At 44.7% G+C, this 25,476-nt stretch overlaps 1 protein-coding gene across 2 annotated transcripts; it reads left to right on the top strand.

The window, feature by feature from the left end:
- The first annotated feature begins 2,494 nt into the window (after positions 1-2,494).
- Positions 2,495-25,313, top strand: Iqcg (IQ motif containing G). 2 transcript variants are annotated; one of them, XM_051191371.1, is made up of 10 exons: positions 2,496-2,591; positions 4,358-4,619; positions 6,882-7,060; positions 9,091-9,219; positions 10,461-10,542; positions 17,082-17,243; positions 18,648-18,722; positions 22,601-22,732; positions 23,036-23,137; positions 24,878-25,313. In XM_051191371.1, exons 1-10 carry the CDS (start codon positions 2,584-2,586, stop codon positions 25,004-25,006), a joined length of 1,260 nt encoding a protein of 419 aa, XP_051047328.1. In that variant the 5' UTR covers positions 2,496-2,583; the 3' UTR covers positions 25,007-25,313. The 2 variants fall into 2 exon arrangements, with proteins under 2 accessions (XP_051047329.1, XP_051047328.1); XM_051191372.1 differs by lacking the exon at positions 22,601-22,732 and having other exon boundaries at positions 2,495-2,591.
- The last annotated feature ends 163 nt before the right edge of the window (positions 25,314-25,476 follow it).

The raw sequence follows: 25,476 nt of genomic DNA, 5'->3' as shown, positions 1-25,476 counted from the left end.
GAGCAAGGGTCAGGGAGACGCTCGACTCAGCCAAGCCACGCTCAGGAACTTTACTTTCTTTTCCTCTTCTTTCATCTTTGTAAGCGGCGACACACAGTACTTAGGGATAGGAAAAGGCAAAATTGTAGTCGACTAAGGAAAAGGCACAGGTCCTACCAAAAAAAAGGGGGGGGGGCCTGCCCGTTGCCATAGCTACGCCGTAGTTTGTGTCCCGCCTCCTACCAGGCTGCTGGAAAGGTGAGGAAAAGAAGTGGTTCCCCCCCCCCCCCTTTCCTAGTTTGGAGACTGGGATCCTACCGCAGAGGGTAGAAAAACCTGGAGCACGAAGGCAGGGGAAATGCTCCCTTCTCTTCGCTCTTTCCTTTCTCTTATCTAAGCCTTTATCTTTCAAGAAACAAACAGGGCATGGTGATTCCTGCCTGTTAATCTCAGCACTCACTTCTGAGCCTGAGGTATCACATCACAAATTGGAGGCCATACTAAGTTAGATAGCAAAGTCCCATTTTAAGCTGCAACAACAGAGGAGGCAAACCACGGGTCGCGGAGATTGTTTGTAATCCGAGTATTGTGGTAATCCGAGTATTGTGGATGCACAAACAGGAGAATGGTTCAAAGGCCATCGTCTGCCACACAGGGGCTGCTAGTCAGCCTGAGCTACGTGAGACCCTTCTTAAAAGGGGGAGTGGGATTAGGGAAAATGAGAGATAGATATATTCATTCCTCCATTGCCTGACTTGTCAGGTGAGGCTGAATCTAGCAGACTCGGGTTCACATTTCCTAACGACTGTGCATTCACTGGGGCTGACTGATGGATTCATTCATTTATTCAGCAAGTAATTTACTGCATGACTTCCACTACGGAGAATGGCTTAAGGGCTTTGTACTAAACAAAAACTTCTCCCTCTTGTAGCCTACATGGAGGGCAGGCTGGGCACTTTGGTTCTTGTGGCTGTAGTCCCTGAACTTGGAAGGCTGAAGTATGAAGATTGCTTTATGTTTCAGGACAGTCAGAGGCTCATACTATGTACAAGGATATCCTTGGCTACAGAGTAAGACCCTCCATTTCACTCCTGCCCCCCACCAAAAACAAAAAGCAAAAACAAAAAAAACTGAGAAAACAAGCAGATAGAACATGAGGCATGTTAGGTGATAACTTCCTTTAAAAAGCAAGCAAACAAACAAACAAACAAACAAACCGTTTATGAAGATCAGTGGTGGTGGTACAGGCCTTCCTCTAATCCCAGCACTTGGGAGGCAGATCTCTGTGAATTCAAAGCCAGCCTGATCTACAGAGCCAGTTCCAAGACAACCAAGGGCTGCACAGAGAAACCCTGTCTCCAAAATCCAAACCAAACCAAAACACTGTTTATGTACACATGTGTATGTTGTCACTTGTATGTAGGTGTTTTCAGGGTAAGAGAGAGCTGCAGATCCCTGGAGCTGGATTCATATGCTTGCTTTCTTTCTTTTCTTTTCTTCTTCATCTTTTTTTTTTGGGGGGGGGGATTAGGCTGAAGAGATAGATGTCTCAATACTTAAGAGCACATATTGTTTTTAGAGAGGTCTTGGGTTCGATTCTCAGCATCTATATCACGTGGCTCACAACTGCCAGTAACTGCAGTTCTAGGAAATCATCTGGTCTTCTGTATGTCCATGATGCACATAGAGCCACACAGGCGCATACACAAAAGCAAAAAAAAAAAAAAATAAAATAAAATAAAAAAGCATGAACAATAAAGACAAGGTCTCATGTAGCTTACCAAATTCCCTATGTTAAGCCAAGGATGACCTTGAACTCCTGATTTCCCCCTCCCCTCCACTTTCCAAGTACTGGGATTACAGACTTTTGCCAACATACCCAGCTCTGAAGGATAATAACTTACTAAACCGATTTCCAGAGTTAATATGGTCTTTCTGAGGCTGCAGAGATGGCTCAGCAGTTAAGAGCACTGACTGCCCTTCCAGAGGACTTGGGTTCAATTCCCAGTACCCACATATGGCAGCTCACAACTGTCTGTAACTCTGGTTGCAGGAGGGATCTGACATCCTCACACAGACACACATGCAGGCAAAATACCAATGCGAATAAAAATTAATCTTTAAAACAATTTCCAAATGTAATATCAGTTGTTCTGAGACAAGGTACAATAAATTCTGTTATCTGACAGGACAAGGTAGATTCATTTAATTCAATATAAAGAAGAGAATAATAGAAAAATTAAACAATAACAAAATCCAAATAAGAATTCAAATTCAGAATACAATGACACATACTAAAATTGTCCTCAAATTACCTTCAGAAGAGGCAAAAGGCTGTGTTGCATGGATCTCCTGTTTGGTAGACCAGTAATGAAGGCAAGTGCTAAATAAGCCTCACCCTGTGAGTCTGCTCTACTAAGGAGAAGGGGATGAACCACAGCTCTTGTAATTCTGTGATTTTTTTTTTTATTTTCTCCTAGTAAAAAAGTTTAGAAAAAAGAAAACAGGATGGAGCATTCTCTTGAACTAATAGCATTTCTTTCCCATTTTAGCTTGTGAAATTATAAATCTACCCCAGAGGACAACAGAAGTAGCTCAGGAAGAATGGAAGGGTATGTTTTAATTCCATTTTGTTTGTACACACAGTATTGCATTATATGTAATAAACAAATTCTGTGGATTATTATCTGTCTCCATGTCACACACTGCTGTTGTCGAATATTACTTTAACTGTGTAAAGGTGTGTTACTTTTGTTTATGCTGCATTTGCTTAATTATCTAAAGATGTCTTGCGTTTGTTTTACCTTGCTTGTTTAAGGCACCTGACTGGTCTAATAAAGAGCTGAACCGCCAGTAGTTAGACTGTGAAAGGATAGGCAGGGCTGCCAGGTAGAGAGAACAAACGGAAAAATCTAGGCTTGAGAGAGAAGAACTGAGACAACGAGGGAGAAAGAGAGGGACACTCTCAGGGCCAGAAGCCAGGCAGCTGCCAGTCAGACAGGAGAAGGTGAAAGTAAGATCTACAGGAGGAAGGTAAAAAGCCCCTAGACGAAACATAGATGAAGAGAAACAGGTTAATCTAAGTTTAAAAAGTTAGCAAGAAATGAGCTCAGGCTAGGCTGAGCATTCATAACTAATAAGAAGTCTCTGTGTTGTGATCTGGGAGCTGGTTGGTGGCCCAAAAGAAAAAGCCTGGTACAAACTCCCCCAAATGTAATGACCTAGACTATAAAGGTCTGCCATCTTGGAGTTCCTGCGGGTTGGGAGTCAGGAACAGCTTAGCAAATGTCTCTGGTTGGGGGTCTGTGCTAGTTGGTTCTCCCAACGCTGTAAGAAAAGAATGGACAAGAAGCGGTTTAAGGGGAGAAGTGAAAAGCTTTGTTTGGCTAACACTTGCAGGGAGAGTCTGTTATGGAGGGGAAGGCATGGCATCAAGAGCAGAAGGGACTGGTCACATGGCATTGGCATCCACAGTCAGGAGGTGGGGAGGGGGGAGGGCGATGGAGAGAGAGAGAGAAGGAGAGACAGAGAGAGGCAGAGAGGGAGAGAGATGAGTGCTGAGGCTCACCTCAGTTTCTTCTTTTTTATTCAGTCTATTTAAAAGAAAAATTGATTGATGTTTTGCCATGGGTCTTGGGTCCCCCAAAACTGAAATTACAGACAGTTGTTAGCTGCCATGTGGGTGCTGAGAATTAAACCCGGGTCCTCTAGAAGAGTGGCCAGTGTCCTTAACCTCTGAGCCATGTCTCCAGCTCCTAACCAGCTCATTTAAGGTGAGTCTCCCCATCTCAAGTAACCCTGTCCTAGAAAATCCTCCAAAGCCATGTCCAGATCCAGTCAAGTTGACAATATTAGCCAGGAGGTTGGAGTAGACGGGCAGACAAGACACACTGCTCCCAGGGGTGAGCTTTGCAGTGAGTGAGAACGAAGCTGCTATGTTATTTACCTCTTGCTGTGGAGACCACGCTCTTCCTCTGGCTCAGTGTGGGGAAAACCACACACAGGCACAAACACCAGAAAGAGTTACTGGGGCCACCTTGGTGGCTGGCTACTATAGCCTGTCTTTTAGTGGCCAGGAAGCACATTTGATTAGCATCTAAACATGGTGCTTTCAGATCAAGTTAACTGTGGTTCACATTCAGTTGCATTAGCATAGCCAGGAAACACAGACTGCATGGCTTTACCGGCAGTACACTGTCTTCGGTTGGTCCTACTGGAGGGTGTTTTGCAGCATCCCCTGCCTTTGTTTATCTGGAGGTTGGGTTATATGACAACGTGAACCTCACAGGAGTCAATCTACATGCCACCCATGTTTTTGAGGCTAAGTAATATTTCTTCATTGGCCGCTGACTAGATCTTTCTTTTCGCCTGGCCTTAGGGACCAGTTGGAATCCTTGGACCTCTCTTCAGAAGCTTTGCATGCTGAGGTGACCATGGTGGTGACAGGAGAACCACCTAGTGCTATAGAAGAAGAAGTAGATGATGAAGAAGAGGAAGAAACCTCCTCAGAAGTCATAGATTTACTGTCCCTTCTAGATGTGCTGAGGGTCTCTGCCATTATGGAGGACATCATCGACCAGCTTTCCATTCTAGGCTACATCATTCCAGTCCAATATGAAAGGAGGCAGAGTGTCAGCCAGGTCAGCATCTTCACCACCATCCCTGCCGTCTTGATTTCTTTCCTGCTGACGTCTCCAGTATGTGTACTACTTGTATCATTAGACTTAGCTTGGGAAGTCACACCTTTATGGTGGATAAAAGGCTGCATCGCAGTTATCTGAGGTCCATGCTCTAAACGGAACGAGTGGCATATAGCCCAGTGTGCTTTTGCAATATATTGGCTTTAGTCCAAAGCTAAGTCTGTGTAAATACAGCAGAAAGCCTTCAGTGTACACAGATTCTGGGTCTCTGAATTCAACCAATCTCTGACAAAAAATATTTGGAAAAAATTTGGTCTCTACTGGATATGTTAGGCACCCCCCAACACCACAACACCATTCCTAAACAATTCAATATAACAACTATTGTACATTGTATTCACCATTATAGGAAATCTGAAGCCTATTTAAAAAGAGAACATTTGCTTAGACTGTATGCTAACATTGCACCAGCTTTATTTAAGGGGTATCCAGGGGTGCCCCGTAACCTATCCTATGGGTGTCATGGGGCCACTGAGCATTTACTGAGATCACAGCTTAAGTTTTCTGAGATCAGATGCCCCACTACCTTGTATGTCTTGGTTGCTAAAAGCCAACTGGACACTAGCAGGAAGGAAATGCGTCTGGACCCTGTCAGCATTGCTTTGATCAACTCTGTTGTTGCTGCTGAATGTATTGCACCCTGCTTTTGCAAGTATCTGGGCACATTCCCACATCAGCAGTTATATTTTCAATGGTGACACAGACTTCTGGGCCCCACTGAGCTCATGTCTGTAATCTTAGCACTGGCAAAGATCAGAAGACTGCAGGGTTTGAGGCCAGCCTGCTCTACATAGAAAGTTCCAGGACAGGTCGGTGAGATGGCTCAGTGGGGAAAGGTATTTGGCATGACTTATGATCTGAGTTGAACCCTGAGACCCATCATTGAAAGAAAGACCTGATTTCCATAAGTTGTCCTCTGGCTTCCAAACCTACTCTGGCCACATGTCCACCCCACTCCAAATACAAAGCAAATATTATTTTTGAAAAATATTTTTAAGTGTATGGGTGTTTTGTCTGAATGTATGGATGTTTACCACATACATGCCTGGTTCCCAAGGAAGCCAGAAGAGGGCTATGAATCCTTTAGAACTGGAGTTACAGATGGTTGCAAGATGAAATGTGGGTGCTGGGAACTGAACCTGGGTCCTCTACTACAACAGCAAGTGCTTTTAATCTCTGAGCCATCACTCCAGTCCCATAAACGTAGTTTTAAAAACACATTTTTGCCAGGTAGTGGTGGTGCACGACTTTAATCCCAGGACTTGGGAAGCAAAGACAGGTGATTGTCTGAATTCAAGGGAGCCTGATCTATGGAGTGAGTTCCAGGATAGTCAGGGCTAATCAGCAAAAACCTGACTTAGAAACACACACACACACACACACACTTTTTTGTAGTTTGTTTTTTGAGACAGTAGCTCTGTAGATCAGGCTGGCCTCAAACTCATAAAGAACCGCCTGCCTCTGCCTCCCGAGTGCTGGGACTAAAGGCATGTGCCACTAATGCAATTATTTTTAATTGTGTGTGGCGTGTGTGTGCATGTGAATCTACCACATGCTTTGTATGCTAGGAGTCAAATTCTGGTCCTCTGCAAGAGCAATTTATGCTCTGAACTGCTAAAATCATCTCTAGCCCTCATTGTATGTATGTCTCTCTCTCTCTCTCTCTCTCTCTCTCTCTGTGTGTGTGTGTGTGTGTGTGTGTATGTGTGTATAACCATCAGGATCTGAACTACATCACTAAATCTTGATACCAACTTTCACTTTTTAGTACAGTTCTCCTTTTATTTTGTATAGTTTTTAATTATTTTGTTGTTTGTCTCACTGTGTTGTCCAGTGAGTTCTTTTATGAATCTACTCAGCTTCCTAGTACCCATGACCACAGGTGCATGCCACCACATTGTCAATGTAGTTCAGATCCATGTGTCTATAAACATTGAGTTTCTGATGTACCCTAGGCATTGTGCTAAGCAATGAGCATATTTATTTATTTATTTTTAGGATTTCTTTATTATGTATACAGTGTTCTGTCTGCATGTTTGCCTGCAGGCCAGAAGAGGGCACCAGATCTCATTACAGATGGTTGTGAGCTACCATGTAGTTGGTGGGAATTGAACTGAAGGCCTCTGGAGCAGCCAGTACTCTTAACTGCTGAGCCATCTCTCCAGCCCCTAAAACAGCATCTTTAATGCCATTTATTTTTAGAAAACCAGCCATGAAGGAACATCTATGGTCTCAAGCACAAGGAAATTATCTGCTTCTTTGTCAAGTAAGGAAAAATCCACAGTGTCAGAAATCAAACAACGAGGCCAAGACTTCTTAAAGAAGCCTACAAGGCAGACAGTGATGACCCTGGAGATCCTGAAGAAAATTCAGAATGACAGGTAAGAAGGAGAACAGATTTGGGGAGGTAATGATACCAGCCAGCAGATGTGAAAGGGGACAACTGCTTCTGTGAAGGTCCCAGAAGTAGAGTGGTACAGTTTAAAACATGGTCAGCCTGGTCTACAGAGTGAGTTCCAGGACAGCCAGGGCTACACAGAGAAACTCTGGGCAGTGATGGCACATGACTTTGATCCCAGCACTCAGGAGGCAGAGGCAGGTAGATCTCTATGAGTTCTAGGACAGCCTGATCTACAGAGTGAGTTCCAGGACTGGCTCCATAGCTACTGAGAAACCCTGTCTCAAATAAAACAAAACAAAAAACGAACAAGCACCCCCCCAAAAAAAAAAAAAAACCAATCCATAGTGCTGTGTTATCTTTAACAAGTGAATGAGTGTTTGTTTCTTCCTCCTCCCTCCCTCCCTTCCTCCCTGTCTCCCTCCCTCCCTTCCTCCCTGTCTCCCTCCCTCCCTGTCTACCTCCCTCCTTCCTTTTTCCCATTTTTTCTTTCTCTGAGTCTCTAGTCTCAAGTGGTCTGAACTCACTGTGTAGACCAGTTTGGCCTAAAACTTCTGAAGCTCTTGCTTTGTCTCTTGAGTGCTAGGCTTTCAGGTCTGCACCACCACATCCTATTTTAGTTTATAACTTTTTTGTTGTTGTTTTTTGTTTGTTTGTTTGTTTTTTATTTTGTTTTCAGTTTTGTTTTTTCCAGACATCATTTCTCTGTGTAGCTCTGGCTGTCCTGGAACTATCTCTGGAGACCATGCTGACAGTCTGGCTTTGAACTCACAGAGATCTATTTGCCTGTCTCTGCCTCCCGAGTGCTGGATTAAAGGCGTGTGCCACTATGGCCTGGAAGAAACTTTTTTCTTAATAGAGCTATTATGTTAAATCTTTTTGTATGAACTACTGTTAATAAGTGTAAAATGATAAATATGATAAACTTTTCCAATTCTGTATCATTACAAATTTTAAAAAATTTAGATTAATTGGTGTGTGTGTGTGTGTGTGTGTGTGTGTGTGTGTGTGTGTGTGTATGAGTCTTGCCTGGATATAGGTATTTGGACTATGTGTATGCCTTGTGCCCGGCTGTGAGCTGCCATATAGATGCTGGGAACCAAACCTGGGTCCTCTGCAAAAGCAGCCAGTGCTTCTCCAGCCTCCGGCTTTCTTCTTTTGTGGTCTGTCATGGAGGACAACATTCCACAATGTCTCACTCTCACTCCACCCTTCTCTTCTGAGATGTTCCCATAGCTTGGGAAGGAGTAGAAGAGGTACCCACCTAGGACTGAGTGCCCAGCAGCCACATCTCTGCACTTTGGTCAGTTAGGAGTCTCTGCATTAACAGCTGCCCTCTGCAACAAGAAGCTATAGTAGCACTTATCTGTGGACATCAACAGAAATAGCTGGAAGGCAGTGTGGCAAACATGTCAACTTCCTATTTTTTCCTTTTCTTTTTTGATTGTGATGTGCTCATATATAACCATTTTTTGCATGTGTATACATGTGTAGGTACATGTATACATATGTGTGTGTGCACATCTAGAGGCCTGGGATTGATGTCAAGGAGTCAACGTCATACACTTTTCTACTTTATTCATTGAGGCAGTCTTTCAGTAAAACCTAGAACTCTGTTAAACTAGCCAACTTGCTCCAGAGGGTCCCCTGCCTCCTTTCTTCCAAGCTCTGGGATTATAAGTAGGTTGCCACACCCACCCTGCATTTACATGGGTTCCAGGGATCTGAACTTTAGTCTCAGTCACTTGCATAGCAAGTACTTTATCTATTGAGCCATCTCCCCAGCCCCCATTTCTTCTTTGGCACAAGATCTCTGTAGCCTAGGCTGACCCCAAAGCTGCTATTTAGTCCAGGGTGGCCTTGAACTATGGCGGTCCTTCAGACTTCCAAAGCTGGGATTATTGGTGTGAGTCAACACGTCCGCCCCCTTCCAGATTTTAACTGGTATGACTTCTGCAACTCTTTATGAAGGTGGGGCAGTTGTCTTATAAGTGTGTTTGTTCCTCTTTGCAGGCAATATTTCAGTGATGTGATCGCAAATGCCATGAAGGAGATGCAAGAGTCTGGCTCATTCAAGAGTCTCCTGGAAGCCTTGGGCAGAGAAAGAGACAACAAAATGAATTTCCATGATGTCATCACAAGGTCAGGGTGGTGATGGATTTGTCTGCTTTGAGACTCTCTCTTTAGATGTCCTCTTGCCATGCTACTTAGGCAGTGCTTAGACCCTTTGAGTTCCTCCTGCCTCAAAGTAGCTGGGACTACAGGCATCTGTGAAATAGCCTGCTCTGCTTTGCAGTATCTCTTTTCTCACATGTATGTGGTATGCATGTTGTGTGCATGCATGCTTGCTTGTGTGGAGACACATGTATGTATGTATGTGGGTGCATGTATATGTGTGTGTAGGCCTGAGGTTGACACTGGAGTCTTTCTCAAATGTTTCCCACCTTATTCTTTGAGGCAGAAATCTCTCAACTGAACCTAGAGCCCATCTATATAGCTAGTCTGGCTATCTAGCTTGCTCCAGGGATACCCTATGTCTGCATTCAGAGTGCCAGAATTACCCTACAGTGGGTTACAGTTGGATGCTACTGCTCTTGCCTTTGAGTGGGTTCTGGGTCTCCAAACTCAGGACCACACTTCATGGCCTGCACTTTACCCACTGAGCCACCTCTCTTGGCCCTGCTTTGCAGTATTGTAAGGTGGTATAAAACTCTAACCAGATGTCCTTGATCAAACATCAAACATGTACTTTCTAGATACCATTGGAAGGCAGACCACTGAGTTCTGAGCTCCTGAATATTCCTAACCTAGAGGGAGCAATCATTCGGAGGTGGGAGACTCAGTTAGTTGAATTCACACTACTGTTACTGTTGCTAGGTATGTGGTACAGGCTTGTAATCTCAGATGCTCTAGAAACCGAGGGAGAGGGATTGCAAGTTAGAGGCCAGCATGGCTAAGTTAACTGGGAGAGTGAGTGTCTGGCACACAGAGCCCCTGGGTCAACCTCTTGTACTGCGATAACAGCAGAGATCTGCTCCTCTGCTCAAGATGGAGCAGACTGAAACCTGGTCAATGTCCTAGATGTGGTATAGCTGTCAGGGAGCATTTCTGTAAATACACAGGCTCTGAGTTCAATCCACAGCACCTCAAACAAACACAACAGCCAGCATAAAGCCAGGTGCACACATTATACGCGGTCCTTCCCAGAGATGCTCAGCATGGTGCAAAGACACTCAACACAGGACTAGGACAGTGTGGTGGCAGAACGTTTACTTAGTGTATTAGTCTGATGGCCTCCGCTACCAGACAAGAGCCAGATTTTTAATGTCCAGCAGATCCTAACATTTGAGAAGCCCTGTTCTTAACATTCTTACTTCTTTTAGGGAGGAAAAAGGAAGAAGACAGATAAAATCTCTTCAAAAACAGTTAGTTGATGTAAAAAAGGAGCGTCAAATGCAAGTACAGGTAAGACTCACCTGTGAGGATGACGCCAAAGCTACTACATGGAAATCATCTTCCATAGAAGAGTTAGCTATGAAAGGCCTTCGCTTCTGCTGGGGTGCCTATTTATTTTATTTCATTAATTAACTATTTTTTTTTAAGACAGGGTTTGTCTGTGTAGCCTGGCTGTCCTGGAACTCACAAAGGTCCTCTGCCTCTGCCTCCTTAGTGCTTGGATTAAGGTGGGAGCCACTACTGCCTGGCAACTAATAATTTTTAACAGTTTAGAAAGTTACAAATCAACCCGGCAGTGCTGTTACATGCCTTTAGTCCTAGCACTTGGGAGGCAGAGGCAGGCGGATCTTGGTGAATTTGAGGCCAGCCTGGTCTACAGAGTAAATTCCAGGACAGCCAGGGCTATAAAGATAAACTCTGTCTTGAAACCCAAACAAACAAATAAAGTTACAAACCTAGCATTAGTGTGGTGGTTTGAAGAAAATGGCACCCAAAGAGATTGGTATTAATTGGAAGTATGGACTTGTTAGAGTAGGTGTGGCCTTGTTGAAAGAAATGTGTCAACCTGGAGGTGAGCTTTGAGGTCTCACATTTGCTCAAGCCACGCCCAGTGTCTCAGGCCACTTCCTGTTGTCTGTGAAAGATGTAGAACTCTAGCTAGCTCTCCAGCACTGTGTCTGCTTGCATGCTGCTATGTCCCACTGTCATGATAACAGACCGAACCTCTGAACTGTAAGTAACCCAAATGAAATGTTTTCCTTTATAAGAGTTACCAAGGTCATGGTGTCTCTTCACAGCAATAGAAATCTTCACTAAGACAATCGGCTTCTCACTGCCCAGAACTTTGGGTAAATTTGTACTCCAAAGTGGGCAAGCTTTATTATTCCCTACACAGAATTTGGAAGGCTGTTTTTAAATCTTCTTTAGGTTTAAAAAATTTTTTAAGCTGGGCAGTGGTGGCACATGCCTTAAAACCCAGCACAACACTCAGAAGGCCGAGGCAGGTGGGATCTCTGTGAGTTCAAGGTCAGCCTGGTCTACAGAGCAAGTTCCAAGACAGGCTCCAAAGTTTTACAGAGAAATCCTGTCTCACCCCCCCGCAATTTTTTTTTTTTTTAGATTTTCTTTTTACATGTATTTAGTGTGTGTGGAGGGGCTGTGTGGGAGTGTGTATGCACACGTGTTCTAGGATGTGTATGTGGAGGTTAGATAACATCTTGTAGGAGTTGGTTCTCTCCTTCCATCATGTGGGGTCCGGGGATTGAACTTAGGTTGTCAGGCTTGGCAGCAAGAGTTTGATGCACTGAGCCATCTCACCAGCCCCTTAAAAAGGTTTATCTGGACACAGAGTCTCCTGCACCGACCACCCAAAAATGTACCATGCAGCCCATATAGTCAAATGTACCATACAGCTGACCGTGGAAATCTTACTCCTCCCGTTCAGCCTCCAAGTGCTAGGATTACAGGTGCACACTATTACACTTGGTTGAATACTATTTTAATCAGTGTATTTATGTATGTGAGTGTGCTGTGTATGTCTGCATGTCTGCATGGGCTCGTGGAGGCCAGAAGAAGATACTGGGCATTTTCCTTTTCACCCTATTCCCTCGAGAAATGGACCTGAAATCTGCCATTTCCCAGCTTGCTGATGGCCAGTCAACCCCAGCAATCACACTGTGTCTTCTCCACGGCACTGGATTTGCAGGCATGCATGAGTATGCTCAGGTTTGTTTTTTAATGTGGTGCTGACCCAGGCCATCATGGTCGTGCAGCAAGCACTCCTCTTTCCTGTCTTAGTTACCTTTTGATGGCTCTGAAGCAACCCTGTGGATAAGGCAACTTACAAAAGAAAGCTTTCAAAGGCGGGGGGTGGGGGGAGCATTCATTGGGGTTTCAGAGGGTGAGTCCATGACCATCATTGCAGGGAACATGGCAGCAGACAGGCAGACAGGCTTTGGAGCAGTAACTTAGAGCTTACATGAGGCAGAGAGGGAGAGAGACGGAGAGAGGAGACAGTGTTGGAAGGGTTGTTAAAAAAAAAAAAAAAGATTGGTAGCAGTTAAGTATAATGGTGCTAACCTGAAGTCTCTACACTGAGGAATGGGGGCTGAAGCAGAGGAATTGCAAGTTTGAGGATAGCTTGGGCTATAGGGCAAGTATAACCTTGGCTATATAAGACCCTGTTTCAGGAAAACTAAATAAGAGGAGCTGGGGAGGTAGCTCTGTGGGAAAGTGCTTGCCATCATGTACAAAGTACCTGTTCATCACCTCCTGTGTGTGAGTGGGGGGTGATGGTGTATGCACATGCGGGGGCTGGTGTCTATGCCTGTGAGGACATGTGGAAGGCAGAGGAAGACGTTGGCTGTGTTGCTCTGTCACTCTCCACCTTATTGCCTTGAGACAGAGTCTCTCACTGTTTTAGCTAGGCTGGCTGCCAGTGCAATCCTGGGGTATCTGTCATCACACTGCAGTGCTGGGGTTACAGATACAGCAATAGCTATGTAGATCAGGCTGGTCTGAAACTGTCAGGGATCCACCTGCTTCTGACTCCAGAATACTGAGATTAAAGGTGTGTGCCACCATGCCCAGCAATGCCTGGCTTTCACAGTGTTTTTTAATTATGTTTGTTGTGTGTGCGTGTGTGTGTGTGTGTGTGTGTGTGTGTGTGTGTGTGTGTATGCGTGCACTTAGAGGTCAGAAGACAACTTGCAGGAACTGGCTTTCTCCTTCCTGTAGGCAGACTTTTCTATCCTGCCGGCCAGTTCCCATCCCAGTGACTTATGTTTACACACTGTAAAAGAATATTCTACACCTTCTACCATTGTGAGTACTGGGGATTGAGTTTATTTAGGTTATCAGGTTTGGCAACAAATACCTTTACCCACAGCCCATGGGGATTTGAACTCTGGTCCCCATGCTTGTATAACAAGCATTCTTATCCACTGAGCCATCTTCCCCCCAGCTCCAAGATGTGATCTTCAAGTTCCTTCCAATTGCTGACCATTTACTTGTTGTGTATTTGTTAGTTACAAAGTATCTCGGGTGTTGGTCTTGATGCTTTACCCAAGTTAATTCCTGTATTTCTCCCCACCCCCAACCATTTTTCTTATTTGTGAGGATTTATAAAAGCTCACTTCCTATGCAGCCACCAGGGCTTTATGAACACTAATTGGCTGACTGCTCTGCCACCCCATCATCTTCTCTGGATTCAATAATATGTCCAGCAGGCAGTGGGGGGCTTGGAATAGAAAGTGTGGTCTGCCTTCAAACCCCACAAATAGACCAAATCAGGCCAAGGACCTTGGTCATGATGATCAGGATGATAGGCTGTGGTGAAGGCAGATCTCCAAGTGAAAGGCCTTAAAAGAAATTCCTGAGTCAAGTTTCTTTGTAGTACCATCCCTGTGCAGTGTATGCTGTGTCCCTGCAGAAGTGTGCTGTGTCTGTGCAGGCCTGTGCAGTGTATGCTGTGTCTGCAGTGTGTGCTGTGTCTGTGCAGGCCTGTGCAGTGTATGCTGTGTCTGCAGTGTGTGCTGTGTCTGTGCAGGCCTGTGCAGTGTGTGCTGTGTCTGTGCAGACCTGTGCAGTGTGTGCTGTGTCTGTGCAGGCCTGTGCAGTGTGTGCTGTGTCTGCAGTGTGTGCTGTGTCTGTGCAGGCCTGTGCAGTGTGTGCTGTGTCTGTGCAGGCCTATGCAGTGTCTGTGCAGTGTGCTGTGTCTGTGCAGTGTGTTGTGTCTGTGCAGTGTGTGCTGTGTCTCTGCAGGTGTGTGCAGTGTGCTGTGTCTGTGCAGTGTGTGCTGTGTCTGTGCAGACCTGTGCAGTGTGTGCTGTGTCTGTGCAGGCCTGTGCAGTGTGTGCTGTGTCTGCAGTGTGTGCTGTGTCTGTGCAGGCCTGTGCAGTGTGTGCTGTGTCTGCAGACCTGTGCAGTGTGTGCTGTGTCTGTGCAGTATGTGCTGTGTCTCTGCAGGTGTGTGCAGTGTGTGCTGTGTCTGTGCAGGCCTATGCAGTGTCTGTGCAGTGTGCTGTGTCTGTGCAGTGTGTTGTGTCTGTGCAGTGTGTGCTGTGTCTCTGCAGGTGTGTGCAGTGTGCTGTGTCTGTGCAGTGTGTGCTGTGTCTGTGCAGACCTGTGCAGTGTGTGCCGTGTCTGTGTAGTGTGTGCCTCTGCGGGAGTGTGAAGTGACTCAAGTGGCATGTTTTGCTTTGTGGGAATATATGGAAATGGACCTGAACTTCAGTTCAATTTCTGGAATACTTCAGTTGTGATTTTAGCATCTAAAGCCAGCTAAGATTTTATATTTACTCTGTATTTCACACTGTCACTAAAATGTTTGTGTGAGACATGTTTGCAAAAAATGTTTATGGGAAGCAGCAAGGAAAACAGAATTCAAAAGCCTAAGGCAACAGCATTAAAATCAGATGACTTAGGCTACTTCATTTTCATACGGCCAATGTTACATGAATTCATAAAAAGTTGCATAATATAATATTACATGATATAAACCTTCTGTTTGCCATAGGCCTCTGCCATAGCCTTCTAGAGGGTTTTTGAATAATTTTTGTTCTTTTTGAGACAGGGTTTCTCTGTGTAGCCCTAGCTGTCCTGGAACTAGCCCTGTAGACCAGGCTGGCCTCGAATCACAGAGATCTGCCTGCCTCTGCCACCACCTCCTGGCCTTAAAATGATTTTTTAAAATTATGTGTATGCAAGCATGTCTGAGTGCCTACATATGTTTGCATGTGTGTTTATATGCATGCATGAGTGTATACATACATGTGTGCTGCATGCTGTGTGTGTGTGTGTGTGTTGGTCAAGGAGGTTTGAAGATGGGTACTGAATCTCTGGAGCTGCAGTTACAGGTGGTTATGAGCTGCTCAGCATGTGTGTGGGTGCTGGGAACCAAAGTCAGGTTCCCCTGGAAGTACAGGAAGTGCTCTAAACACTTCACCATCTCTCCAGGCCTGACTTCTGGACACTTTGATAAAACCAACCAGAACATGGGCACATCTTATCTTGTGCACAATAAGGGCTACAGATTTTTCTTTCAGATTTCTGGAACATATCCCTGTCTTAGTTGATTGGAGACTCTAGCATGGACTTCACCTTTTCTTTTGGTTTAAAATTTTCTTGACTCATTTTTCATAAATTGGCTTATTCATCTTTCAAGTGTTAGATAACAAGTACCTCAGAGGATCCTTCTTAGACACTGTGCTACTGCAGATCGCCCTTACTGTGTCTCCCAGTGCCTATTGCCTTCTCCCACACCATCCCAAACAGGTTAGATAAGTCCACACAAACTTTTTTTTTTTTTTTTTTTTTTTTTTTTTGATAACACCTTTCCACTAGACTGCAATCCTTATGGGATTTAGGCTGTTTCAGTCTCCACTGTTCCCTGCTGCCTAGCTCAGTGTCTGCTACTGAAAATTTTTCTTTTTTTTAATCAGTGACTTTTAAGACCTTAAAATCGTGAAGCATACCAGGTGGGGTGCACACCTTTAATCCCAGCACTTGGGAGGCAGAGGAAGACAGATCTCTGTGAGTTCGAGGTCAGCCTGGTCTACAGAGTGAGTTCCAGGATAGTCAGGGCTGTTACACAAAGAAACTGTCTCAAAAACCAGAGTAACAAACAAAAGATGATGGTTAATGTGAAGCAAACCCACTCCTATTTACTATACCTGGTAGGGGCATAAACACATTCCAAGAACAGATCCATGTTATGGAGGAGCAGAGGTTACAAGACTGTTGTTTTTTTTTTTTTTACAAGCTCTCAGAAATGTCTTCATGCAGCTCTATTCATGGACTGTGCGCTGACACTGGAGAAATCCAATCAGTCTGGATTTGCTAGTTTCATTTCCTCTCTCTCTCTCTCTCTCTCTCTCTCTCTCTCTGTCTCCTCCTCCTCTCTCTCACATTCATTATTATGTGTGTGGAGTACATGTATGGAGGCCAGGGAACAACTTGAGGGAGTTAGTTCTCTCCCTCTACCACATGGGTCCCAGGGATCAAACTCAGATCATAAAGCTTGGTGGCAGTGATTCACTGAGCCCTCTGGCAACCCCTCTGCCTTTTTGGAGACAGAGTCTTCTGTAGCCCAGGCTGGCTTTTAGCAGCTAAGAATATAGCCTAGGATGACCTTGAATTCCTGAACTTTCTGCCTTTATTTCCCAAGGGCTGGGATTATAGGTATGTACCACTACATTCAGCTTCGTTTTCTTTCCTTCTTTTGAGATAGGGTCTCAATGTGTAGCTCTAGCTGGTTTGGAACTTGCTACATAAGTAGCCTGGCCTCAAATGCACAGAACCCCCCCCCCCGCCTGTACCTCCAGAGTGCATGTGTTCCACCATTATTTTTCTTTTTAATGAGACTGTGGTACTGGTTGGCCTGGAATCTGTGAGCGTCCACCTCCTGGTTCTGAGATTCATTTTCATTCACAATATCTCAATGACTGAGTAGTTTCCTTTAGTGTTCTGGGAGAAAGCCAGCCCCACTTGCCTGTTGCCTTATAAGCATAATGAATTTTTAGTTCAGAAACCCGGTCTCATCTCTGCAGAATGGGAATGAATACATTGCTCACCTCAAGGACCAGTTACAAGAGATGAAGGCCAAAACCAACATGGAGAATCTTTATATGAAAAGAAACACTGAGCTGCAGATTTCCCAGACCCAGAAGAAATGTAACAGAGCAGAGGAACTCTTGCTGGAGGAGATTGAGGTAATCTGTGCTACACTAGGCTATCTGGGGATGGAGCTTGGTGACAGCATGTGCCAGGTTCTCAGTCCACCTTCCAGTGTCAACAAACAAAACAAAACACCCAGGTAGATGACTTGATGTCTGTGAGCTGTCACTTTAAAAAAAAGATTCATTTATCTTGGGTGGGACAGATGGATCAGCTGTTAAGTGTACACACACTTTTTAGCTGAGTGGTGGCGCACACTTTTACTTCCAGCACTTGGGAGGCAGAGGCAGGCAGATCTCTTTGAGTTCAAGGCCAGTCTAGTCTATGGAGTGAGTTCTAGGAGCTCCAGGGTCACACAGAGAAACCCTGTCTAGAAAAACAAATGAGAGTCCATGCATTTCTTTCAGAAGCCCTGCTCTCTGTCCCCAGCACCCATGTTGGGAGGTTTACAATGTCTACTCCAGCTCCATATTTTAGTATTATGTATAGGTGTGTGCATGTTAGTGCTCAGGTAGGCTAGAGGCATTGGACCCACTGACCTGGAATTATAGGTGGTTTTGGACCACCCAACCTGGGTGGTAGGAACAGCACTTAGGTCCTCTAGCAAGAGCAGTACACTCTTAACTGCCGAGTTCTCTTCTGCTTCAGCCAGTGAAAGAGGAGGAAGATGATTAAGGGTTTCCTTCATGACCAGTGCAGCTCTTGAGGTCAAACATACAAGATTACATGGGGCCTTAAATATTTGTGATTAGAGACTTTAGTGACTATGCCCCCTGCTGCTTTTTTAAAAATTTATTTATTATGTATAGTGTTCTGCCTGCATGTATGCCTGCACACCAGAAGAGGGCACCAGATCTCACTATAGATGTTTATGAGCCACCATGTGGTTGCCTGGTCCTCTGGAAGAGCAGCCAGAGCTCTTAACCTCTGAGCCATCTCTCCAGCCCTGCCCTGCTTCTTTATATGCCTTGGAGAAGGCTGCTGTGGAAGCCTACCTCCTAGGTGCTACTCTCGGACCACCCCCAACCCCTCTGTTTAGTTATGTTTTGTCATCACAGTCTTCCCTCCTCCTCCTTCAGGCTGGCCTCAAACTCATTTTGTAATGCAGGGCTGGCCTTAAATTGATCTGCCTGCCTCAGCCTCCAAAGTGCTGGGATTCCGGGTGTAGGCAGTCTTGAATTCTGTACTTCTCTGGGTTGAGAATCTTGTACACTTGAAGCATTGTTCTTAGATGACAGGGTTGTGATGGCGTTTTTTCCGGGGCCCTTGTGTGTGTGTGTGTGTGTCTCTAACGCGGTGTCAGCCTGTGGCTCTGCAGGGTTTGTGGAATACAAATGGCTAGATAGCTCTTTGGGGGAGCCCTGGCATTCCCGGGGTCCCTGTTGCAGGGGTTGACTGGGAACTTGGTGAGGAGAGAGCATGTGTTTGATGCATTACAGAAACTAAGGATGAAAACTGAAGAAGAGAACAGAGTTCACACGGAGATCGAAATGTTCCTTAAGAAAGAGCAGCAGGTGAGTCATCTGGATATTTGACTCCTCAATTAGAATCAAATTAGAGATGGCCTAGAGGTTAAGAGCACTGACTGCTCTTGCAGAGGACCCCAGTTCAGTTCCCACCATCTACGTGTCAGTTCACAGTTGCAACTCCAGGCCCAGGGGATTCGGTATCCTCTTCTAGCCTTCGGGGACATTGGGTGCACATATACATACAGACCAAACACCCATACACATAAGGTAAAGAGATCATTTTTTTTTTAAATTCCACTTTAGGCAGCGTTGGCACACACCTTTAATCCCAGCATGGGAATCACAGGCAGGCAGATCTCTGAGTTTGAGGCCAGCTTGGTCTACAAAGTGAGTTCCAAGACAGCAAGGGCTGTTACATAGAGGAAACCCTGTCTTGAAACTGCACCCCCCATACCCCCATCCCAACAAACAAATAAACAAACAAACAAACCAAAATCCTTCCTGGTCTCCATAAAACTAGGGTGGAAAGGGCTCCATAGTGAGACCCTGTCTTAAACAAAAAATTCCACTCATAAAGGTCCAAGGAAAGCAACGGTTTTGTATTTAAGGAGAGTGTCTCACTATGTAGTCTGGCTGGCCCAGAGTTCATTATGTAGACTAGGATTCAGTACCTCTGCTTCCCAAGTGCTGGAATTAGAGGCAGATGCCACCATATCTGGCTGCAACTTTAAAAAATCTTGTAATGGACTGAAGAGTTGGCTCAGTAGGTAAAACGCTTGCTGTGTAAGCATTAGGACACTTGTAACCCCAGCTCCAGGGTGATGGTGGAGATGGCACAGCCCCCGGGGCTGGCAGGCTGCCTGGCTATTCAGCTTGACTGACCACTGACTTTCATGATGGTGAGAGACCTTGTCTCAAAGCACAAGGTGGGGACCCAGAGAGAAGGCCCCATGGTCAAGAGTGCTTACTGCTCTTGCAGAGGCCTGGATGGCTCACAACTACCTGTAACTTAGTTCTGGGGAATCAGACACCTTCTTCCTGCCTCACAGGACCTTGCATGTACTCCGGACGTGCACACACTTGAGAAAATAAACAACTGTAAAAGAAGCTAAAACAACTACACTTAAGGTGGACTTCTGGTCTCTATACACACTTGTGGGTATGGGCACATACACGTTGATGCACACATTCACTCGTGAGTGTACCTAGACACATATGAACACACGCACACACTTGTATTCATGTACACAAACAAACAAACTGATAAAATACAAAGGAGAGTAAAGCTAAATAATAAATCACTATTAAAAATGTTCTTTGTGGTAGGTTTGGCTCTGCCACTCCAGATGCCTCAGCCTCCTGAGTGGTGGGATTATAGGAGTGTGCACAATAGCTGGCATAAATATCTTGTTTTCTCCTCCTCCCTCCCTTGATCCTTCCTTCCCTCTCTCCTCTTCCTTCTTCAATCAGATGGACAGTCAGTTGTATAAAATGGACTGTTCACTCACTGAGATTATCTTCTTCCCTTTTGACATGTTAAACACTATGGATTTGCTGTTGACTCCTTTAAAAACCTTACCTGGTCATAATGAACATGGCCAGCCAATGCTGTGGTTATCAGTTAGGTGTGTTGGTGAATGAATGCCACTGGGTGTCACACACAGCACTAGCAATGTTCTCCAGAGCCTCCAGGAGGCCATGGCATGTCCTGCGCCCTCTACTGACAATTCTTAGTATTTTGCTAGGTGGCCAAAGAAATATTTCTAGTGAGGCCAGGCAGGACAGAGAGGGCTTGGAGCCTAGAGGCAGCAAGCTGACAGCAAATGCAAACAGGGAGGTTGACTGTGTAGGTCACTGGTGTGTAAATTTTATTATGTTAAGGAATTTGTCAAAGTTGCGTTGTTCTTTTTTTTAAACAGTAACTACCCATTTGTTTATCAATTTAAATTTTTTTGAGACTGCATGGCATAACACAGCCCTGGCTATGGAACTCACTATGTAGATCAAGTTGGCCTCACACTCAAGAATTCAGTTGCCTCCTGAGTGCTGGGATTGATGGTGTGAGTCACCATGTCTGGCTGAGATGCATTTTTTCATCCATCAAAATGATGTATTTTTTCCTTTAATATGTTCATAAAGTAAAATACACATGTGCACTATATAAGTCTGTCTGTCTATCTGTCTGTCTACCGACCTACCTACCTACCTACCTACCTACCTATCTATCTATCTATCTATCTATCTATCTATCTATCTATCTATCTATCTAACATGTGTATGTGTATATGTATTTCTGCCACATGGAAGCCAGAAGAGGATATTAGATTCCCCTGGAGCTGGAGTTACAGGTGGTTGTGAACTACTCAAACTTAGCCCTCCACAAGACTAGGACAGGTTCCTAAACAACAACAACCACCACCACCCAGTAAAGCGTGACTCTTGGTGACAGTAAGCCACAGCCCGGAACTGAAGTTCCTCAGGAGGCAGTCAAGTCTAATGGGAGGCACACAGGCTCTGAACTTGGATTGCCAAGGTTCAGATTACAGTCTAGCCCTCAAGTTTCCTTGAATTTTCTAGACCTCTAGCTCTCTCAGCTAGTGGTTGTAAAACAGAAACAGAACAATCCCTGTACAGCATAATGTGGCATAATATGTACTGACATTTGCACAAAATTGATTTCAAGATAGGATATTGGGAAGGGGGAGGTAAATCAAAAGTTTTACTTTAATAAAAGCAACAGAATATATCCATCTTAGTAACTTCCTAAGACTGAATCTCATCTTTCTATCATATTGGAAAATTATGTTGGCTCAGAATCATACCTTAGAATCATGTCTATTTTCACTGAGAATCTTCAATATTCCCCTCCCCCAGGCAGGGTTTCTTATATGCAGGCTGGACTAGAACTTGCTATGTAGCCAGTGATGGCCTTGAACTCCTGATCCTCTTCTACTTTGGTTGCAGCTGTGGGCAATCATGTTTAGTTTTATGTGTACTGACTGTCAAACCTGGGGCTTTGTACATGCTAGACCAGCACCCCAACTGAGCGTATCCCCAGCTTACACACATTTCAGTCTTTTGACTAGTGTTTAGTGTTGTTAATAATAAGAGCTGATGTCATTGCTTATCTTTGAGAATTTCTACCTGCTCCTCTGCCTCCTCTCCCACGACACTGAAGCTCCTCTCCCTTGCTTTTACGTTGGCTTTGGTTATTGATTCATTTCTGAAGAGTTCAAGCATTTTTTTTTTGCTGGGTGTCAAACCCATGGCCATAGGTGCACGGCAAGAATTACCCTGAGCTGTGCCCCAATCCCTCCTCCTGTTTTTGTTGTCATCTCATGTATTTTTCTCATGTTATTAGTTGATAATTTCATAAAATGTATTTTGATCATATTTTCCTCTCCAACTCCTTTCAGATCTAACCCCCACTTCCCCCCCCCAAAAAAAAAACCAAAACTCATCAGGCACAATTTTTACTGCCCATATACTCTTGGATGTGTGGCATTCTAGTGAAATGTGGTAGCTACCAGCGGCCACGCCCTCAAAGATGGACTCTCTCTCCCAACAGCTATAATTTGCCATTAGCGTCTTAGCTGGAGTGGGAGTCCTTGCCCACCTCCACCCTCTATTCTGAGCTTTTTGGCCGGCTTGAGTTCATGCACAAGATGTTAGTTCATAGGCACCCCTCCTCCTATTTTAAAAACTGAGTGGCTTACACACAGAAAAGTATACAGATATGGAGTGTGTAGTTTGATGTAGCCACCAACCTGATAAAATGTCAGCACCCTCTCTCTCATGCCCTCACCAAATTTGTTTTGATTGGATCTCTGTAGGAAAATTTGCTTGTTCTTGATGTAACTGGCATCACGGTCCTTATATTTTATGTCTGGTAGGATCCATGTTTTAATGTTCTTTCCAAGTAGAAACTTGAGGAGAAGCTAGAGTTCTGGATGGAGAAATTTGATAAAGACACAGAAGCGAAACAGAATGAATTAAATGCTCTCAAGGCTGCCAAAGCCTCTGACCTATCACATCTTCAAGACCTTGCAAAGATGGTAAGGGGTGGTAGGGGGACCCTTGGAGAATGAGTGGACGCTAAGCTAGGGACTGGGAAAGACTTTGGCCAACAGTAGAGGTGTGCCTGTAAAACAATGGGATTCTCTGATGATGACAAGGGCAGATTTTTTTTTTTTTTTTTTTTTTTTTTTTTTTTTTTTTTTGAGACATACACTTGCTGTGTAGAGCAGACTGGCCTGGGCTTGTGGCAATCTTCCTGCCTATGTCCCTGGCACTCTGGGATTACTGGCATGCAGGGCTGGTTGGGCTATGTCAATTGTGCTCTGTGTGTACTTGTCCAGATCCGGGAGTATGAGCAAGTCATTATTGAGGACCGGTTGGAAAAGGAGAAGACCAGGAAGAAGATGGAGCAGGACGACCTGGAGCTGAAGAGCATCGTGAAGGTAGGATGCTGGGGTGGTTGGGGCGGGCATGGTGGATATAGACCATGGGCCCTCTGCAGCACATGGTAAGGTGTGTACACACAGTCACAGTGCAGGCAGGCAAAGAAAAGAGCAAACCCGGCTCCCTATGGATAGGAGGTGAGCAGTGGAAGCAAAGTTTCTTTTCAGCCATAAAATCTGAGGAAGGGACTCTGATATAGGCAGCATGCTTCCGAATGCCCTGTCTTCCTCCACACCCTGATGTAAACCAACCCTGGCTGTCTGCTGTCATCCAATACAAGTTGCTTAAAAGAAAAAAAAAAAAAAAACCAAAAATCTAAGAGGTAAAAGGGACAATGCAAAAAACCATGTTTAAAACTTTTAGCTTAGTATTTTTATTATTTATTATTTTTGAGACAGTGTCTTTCTCCACAGCCTTGACTCTTCTTCCTCGGCCTCTTGAGCATTGGGGATTATAGCTGTGAGCAATCAAGGCCTAGCTGAGATAGTAAAATATCTCAAAAGTTCTATGTGAAGTTGCAAATATTAATAATGACAACACCATCAGGTCCAGATTCTGGAAAATGTTTTTAAGATTCACTTTTATTTTTAATTATGTAAAGGTCTGTGTGTCTGTATGTGGGTATGTGTACTTGAGTGCAGGTACCTACAGAGGCCCAGAGGGGCATCAGGTTCCTTGGAGCTGGAGTTACAGATGTTTGTGAACTTCCAGATGTTGCGCGTATTGGGAAACTAACTCATGTTATCTGCAAGAGAACTACATGCTCTTAACTGCTGAGTCATCTCTTCAGCCGTTGGAAAAAATATGCTTAAAGCAAAAACTGTAATGCAAAGACAGCAGCTGGTTTGAAAAAAACAAAAACAAACAAAAACCACTATGTGGAAGAACATCCTTTCCTTCAGGGGCCCTGGGGGGAATGAATCTGGGATGTAGAGTAGGAAGCAAGTTCTGCCCATGTAACTCAGGCTGGCCGTGAACTCCACCGCTCAAGAGCTGGAATCACAGGTGCACCACCACAAAGCCGTGTTCTGTTCCATTTTGTGATCATGGGTGGGTATCACGCACAGGACCTCTCAGCATTTTATCACTAAGCCACAACCGCAAGTCCAAAATGAAAATTTTAAAGTACTTTCAGGGCCACGTATCCAAACTCATCTTTGATCTTCCTGTTAGGAAAATCTGGTGTATAATTAGAAATGTTGGTCAAACCTTCATGTCTTGTTTGTCAAGATTCAATTCACAGTGAAGAACTAAGCGGAGACTACTTTTGTTCTCACTAGTGGATTCATGTGCTCTCAGAAGGCAAGGCTAGTCTGATTTCATAGTCTAGATTGCTCAGAACAGTTTCATCACACTGACAAAGACATCCAAGGGGACTTTTAGATGCTCCCCAAAGACTGTGACACACCATCAACCACTGAGTCTTCTCAGCGGGTCCCTGAGTGCAGGTAACAGACATTCATTCCCTTTATCACCAATGGCTGTGAGGTCTTTTTTACCAAAGGGCAAACACGACACAGAAGTTGGAGCTCTAAGTCTGAAGGAAAACTGGGCCCTAGCACACTGCATTTTCACTCTAGGCCAGGGACAGCAGAGTAGCCATACTGACAGCAGCCCGGCACACTGCCGTATCTCAGAGATGTTCCTTAAACACAAGCGACTGTTGGTTCTCTCTTGTGAAGAAAGGTCACAGTGCTGTTGGGCACACTGAGATGAACTGTCTCCCTTCTCTTTTGTAGCTCCAGGCCTGGTGGCGAGGTACAGTGGTCCGGAAGGAAATTGGAAGTTTCAAAATGCCCAAGAAAGACAAAGATGACAGTAAAGATTCCAAAGGAAAGGAGAAGGAAAAACGGAGAGGCAAGAAGTGACAAGTACCCGTTGTTCTTTCCTCCGGTTTCAAGAGACACAAATGATGCTATCACAACACTCACCTGTGGTTTGTCATCCTTGATGCCTAGGGAGTTCACTAGGTCTGTTACCCTAGTTTTCAGATCCCAAATGGGGGCTGTAGGGCCTCTTCACCAGAGTGTGGACTTGGGGGAAGAAGTGATGAGTAGCTTCTTTCTCATTAGAAAACAGTTCATTGGCTTATAGTGATGCATTAAAAACTCCTGTAATATTTCTGATTCTGATTTTATACCATATGATTAAAGTTAAAAACTGCTAGAAGCAAAACTGAAATGTTCAGTGAGAATTCCAAGGGTATCAGGCAGCATGACATGTATGCACACAGCAGTTAGTAAACTTTGATTCTTGCCTGTCTCACACGGTCACCATCTGTCTGGGGTTGGTGATCCTGGGGGTAGCACCTAATAGACCTCTTACATAAGCTGCTTCG

Source organism: Phodopus roborovskii, unplaced genomic scaffold (genome assembly GCF_943737965.1).
Source record: "Phodopus roborovskii unplaced genomic scaffold, PHOROB, whole genome shotgun sequence".
Lineage (NCBI taxonomy): Eukaryota > Metazoa > Chordata > Mammalia > Rodentia > Cricetidae > Phodopus > Phodopus roborovskii.
The sequence above is the reverse complement of the archived record's forward strand: the minus strand, read 5'-3'. Positions and strand labels throughout refer to the sequence as shown.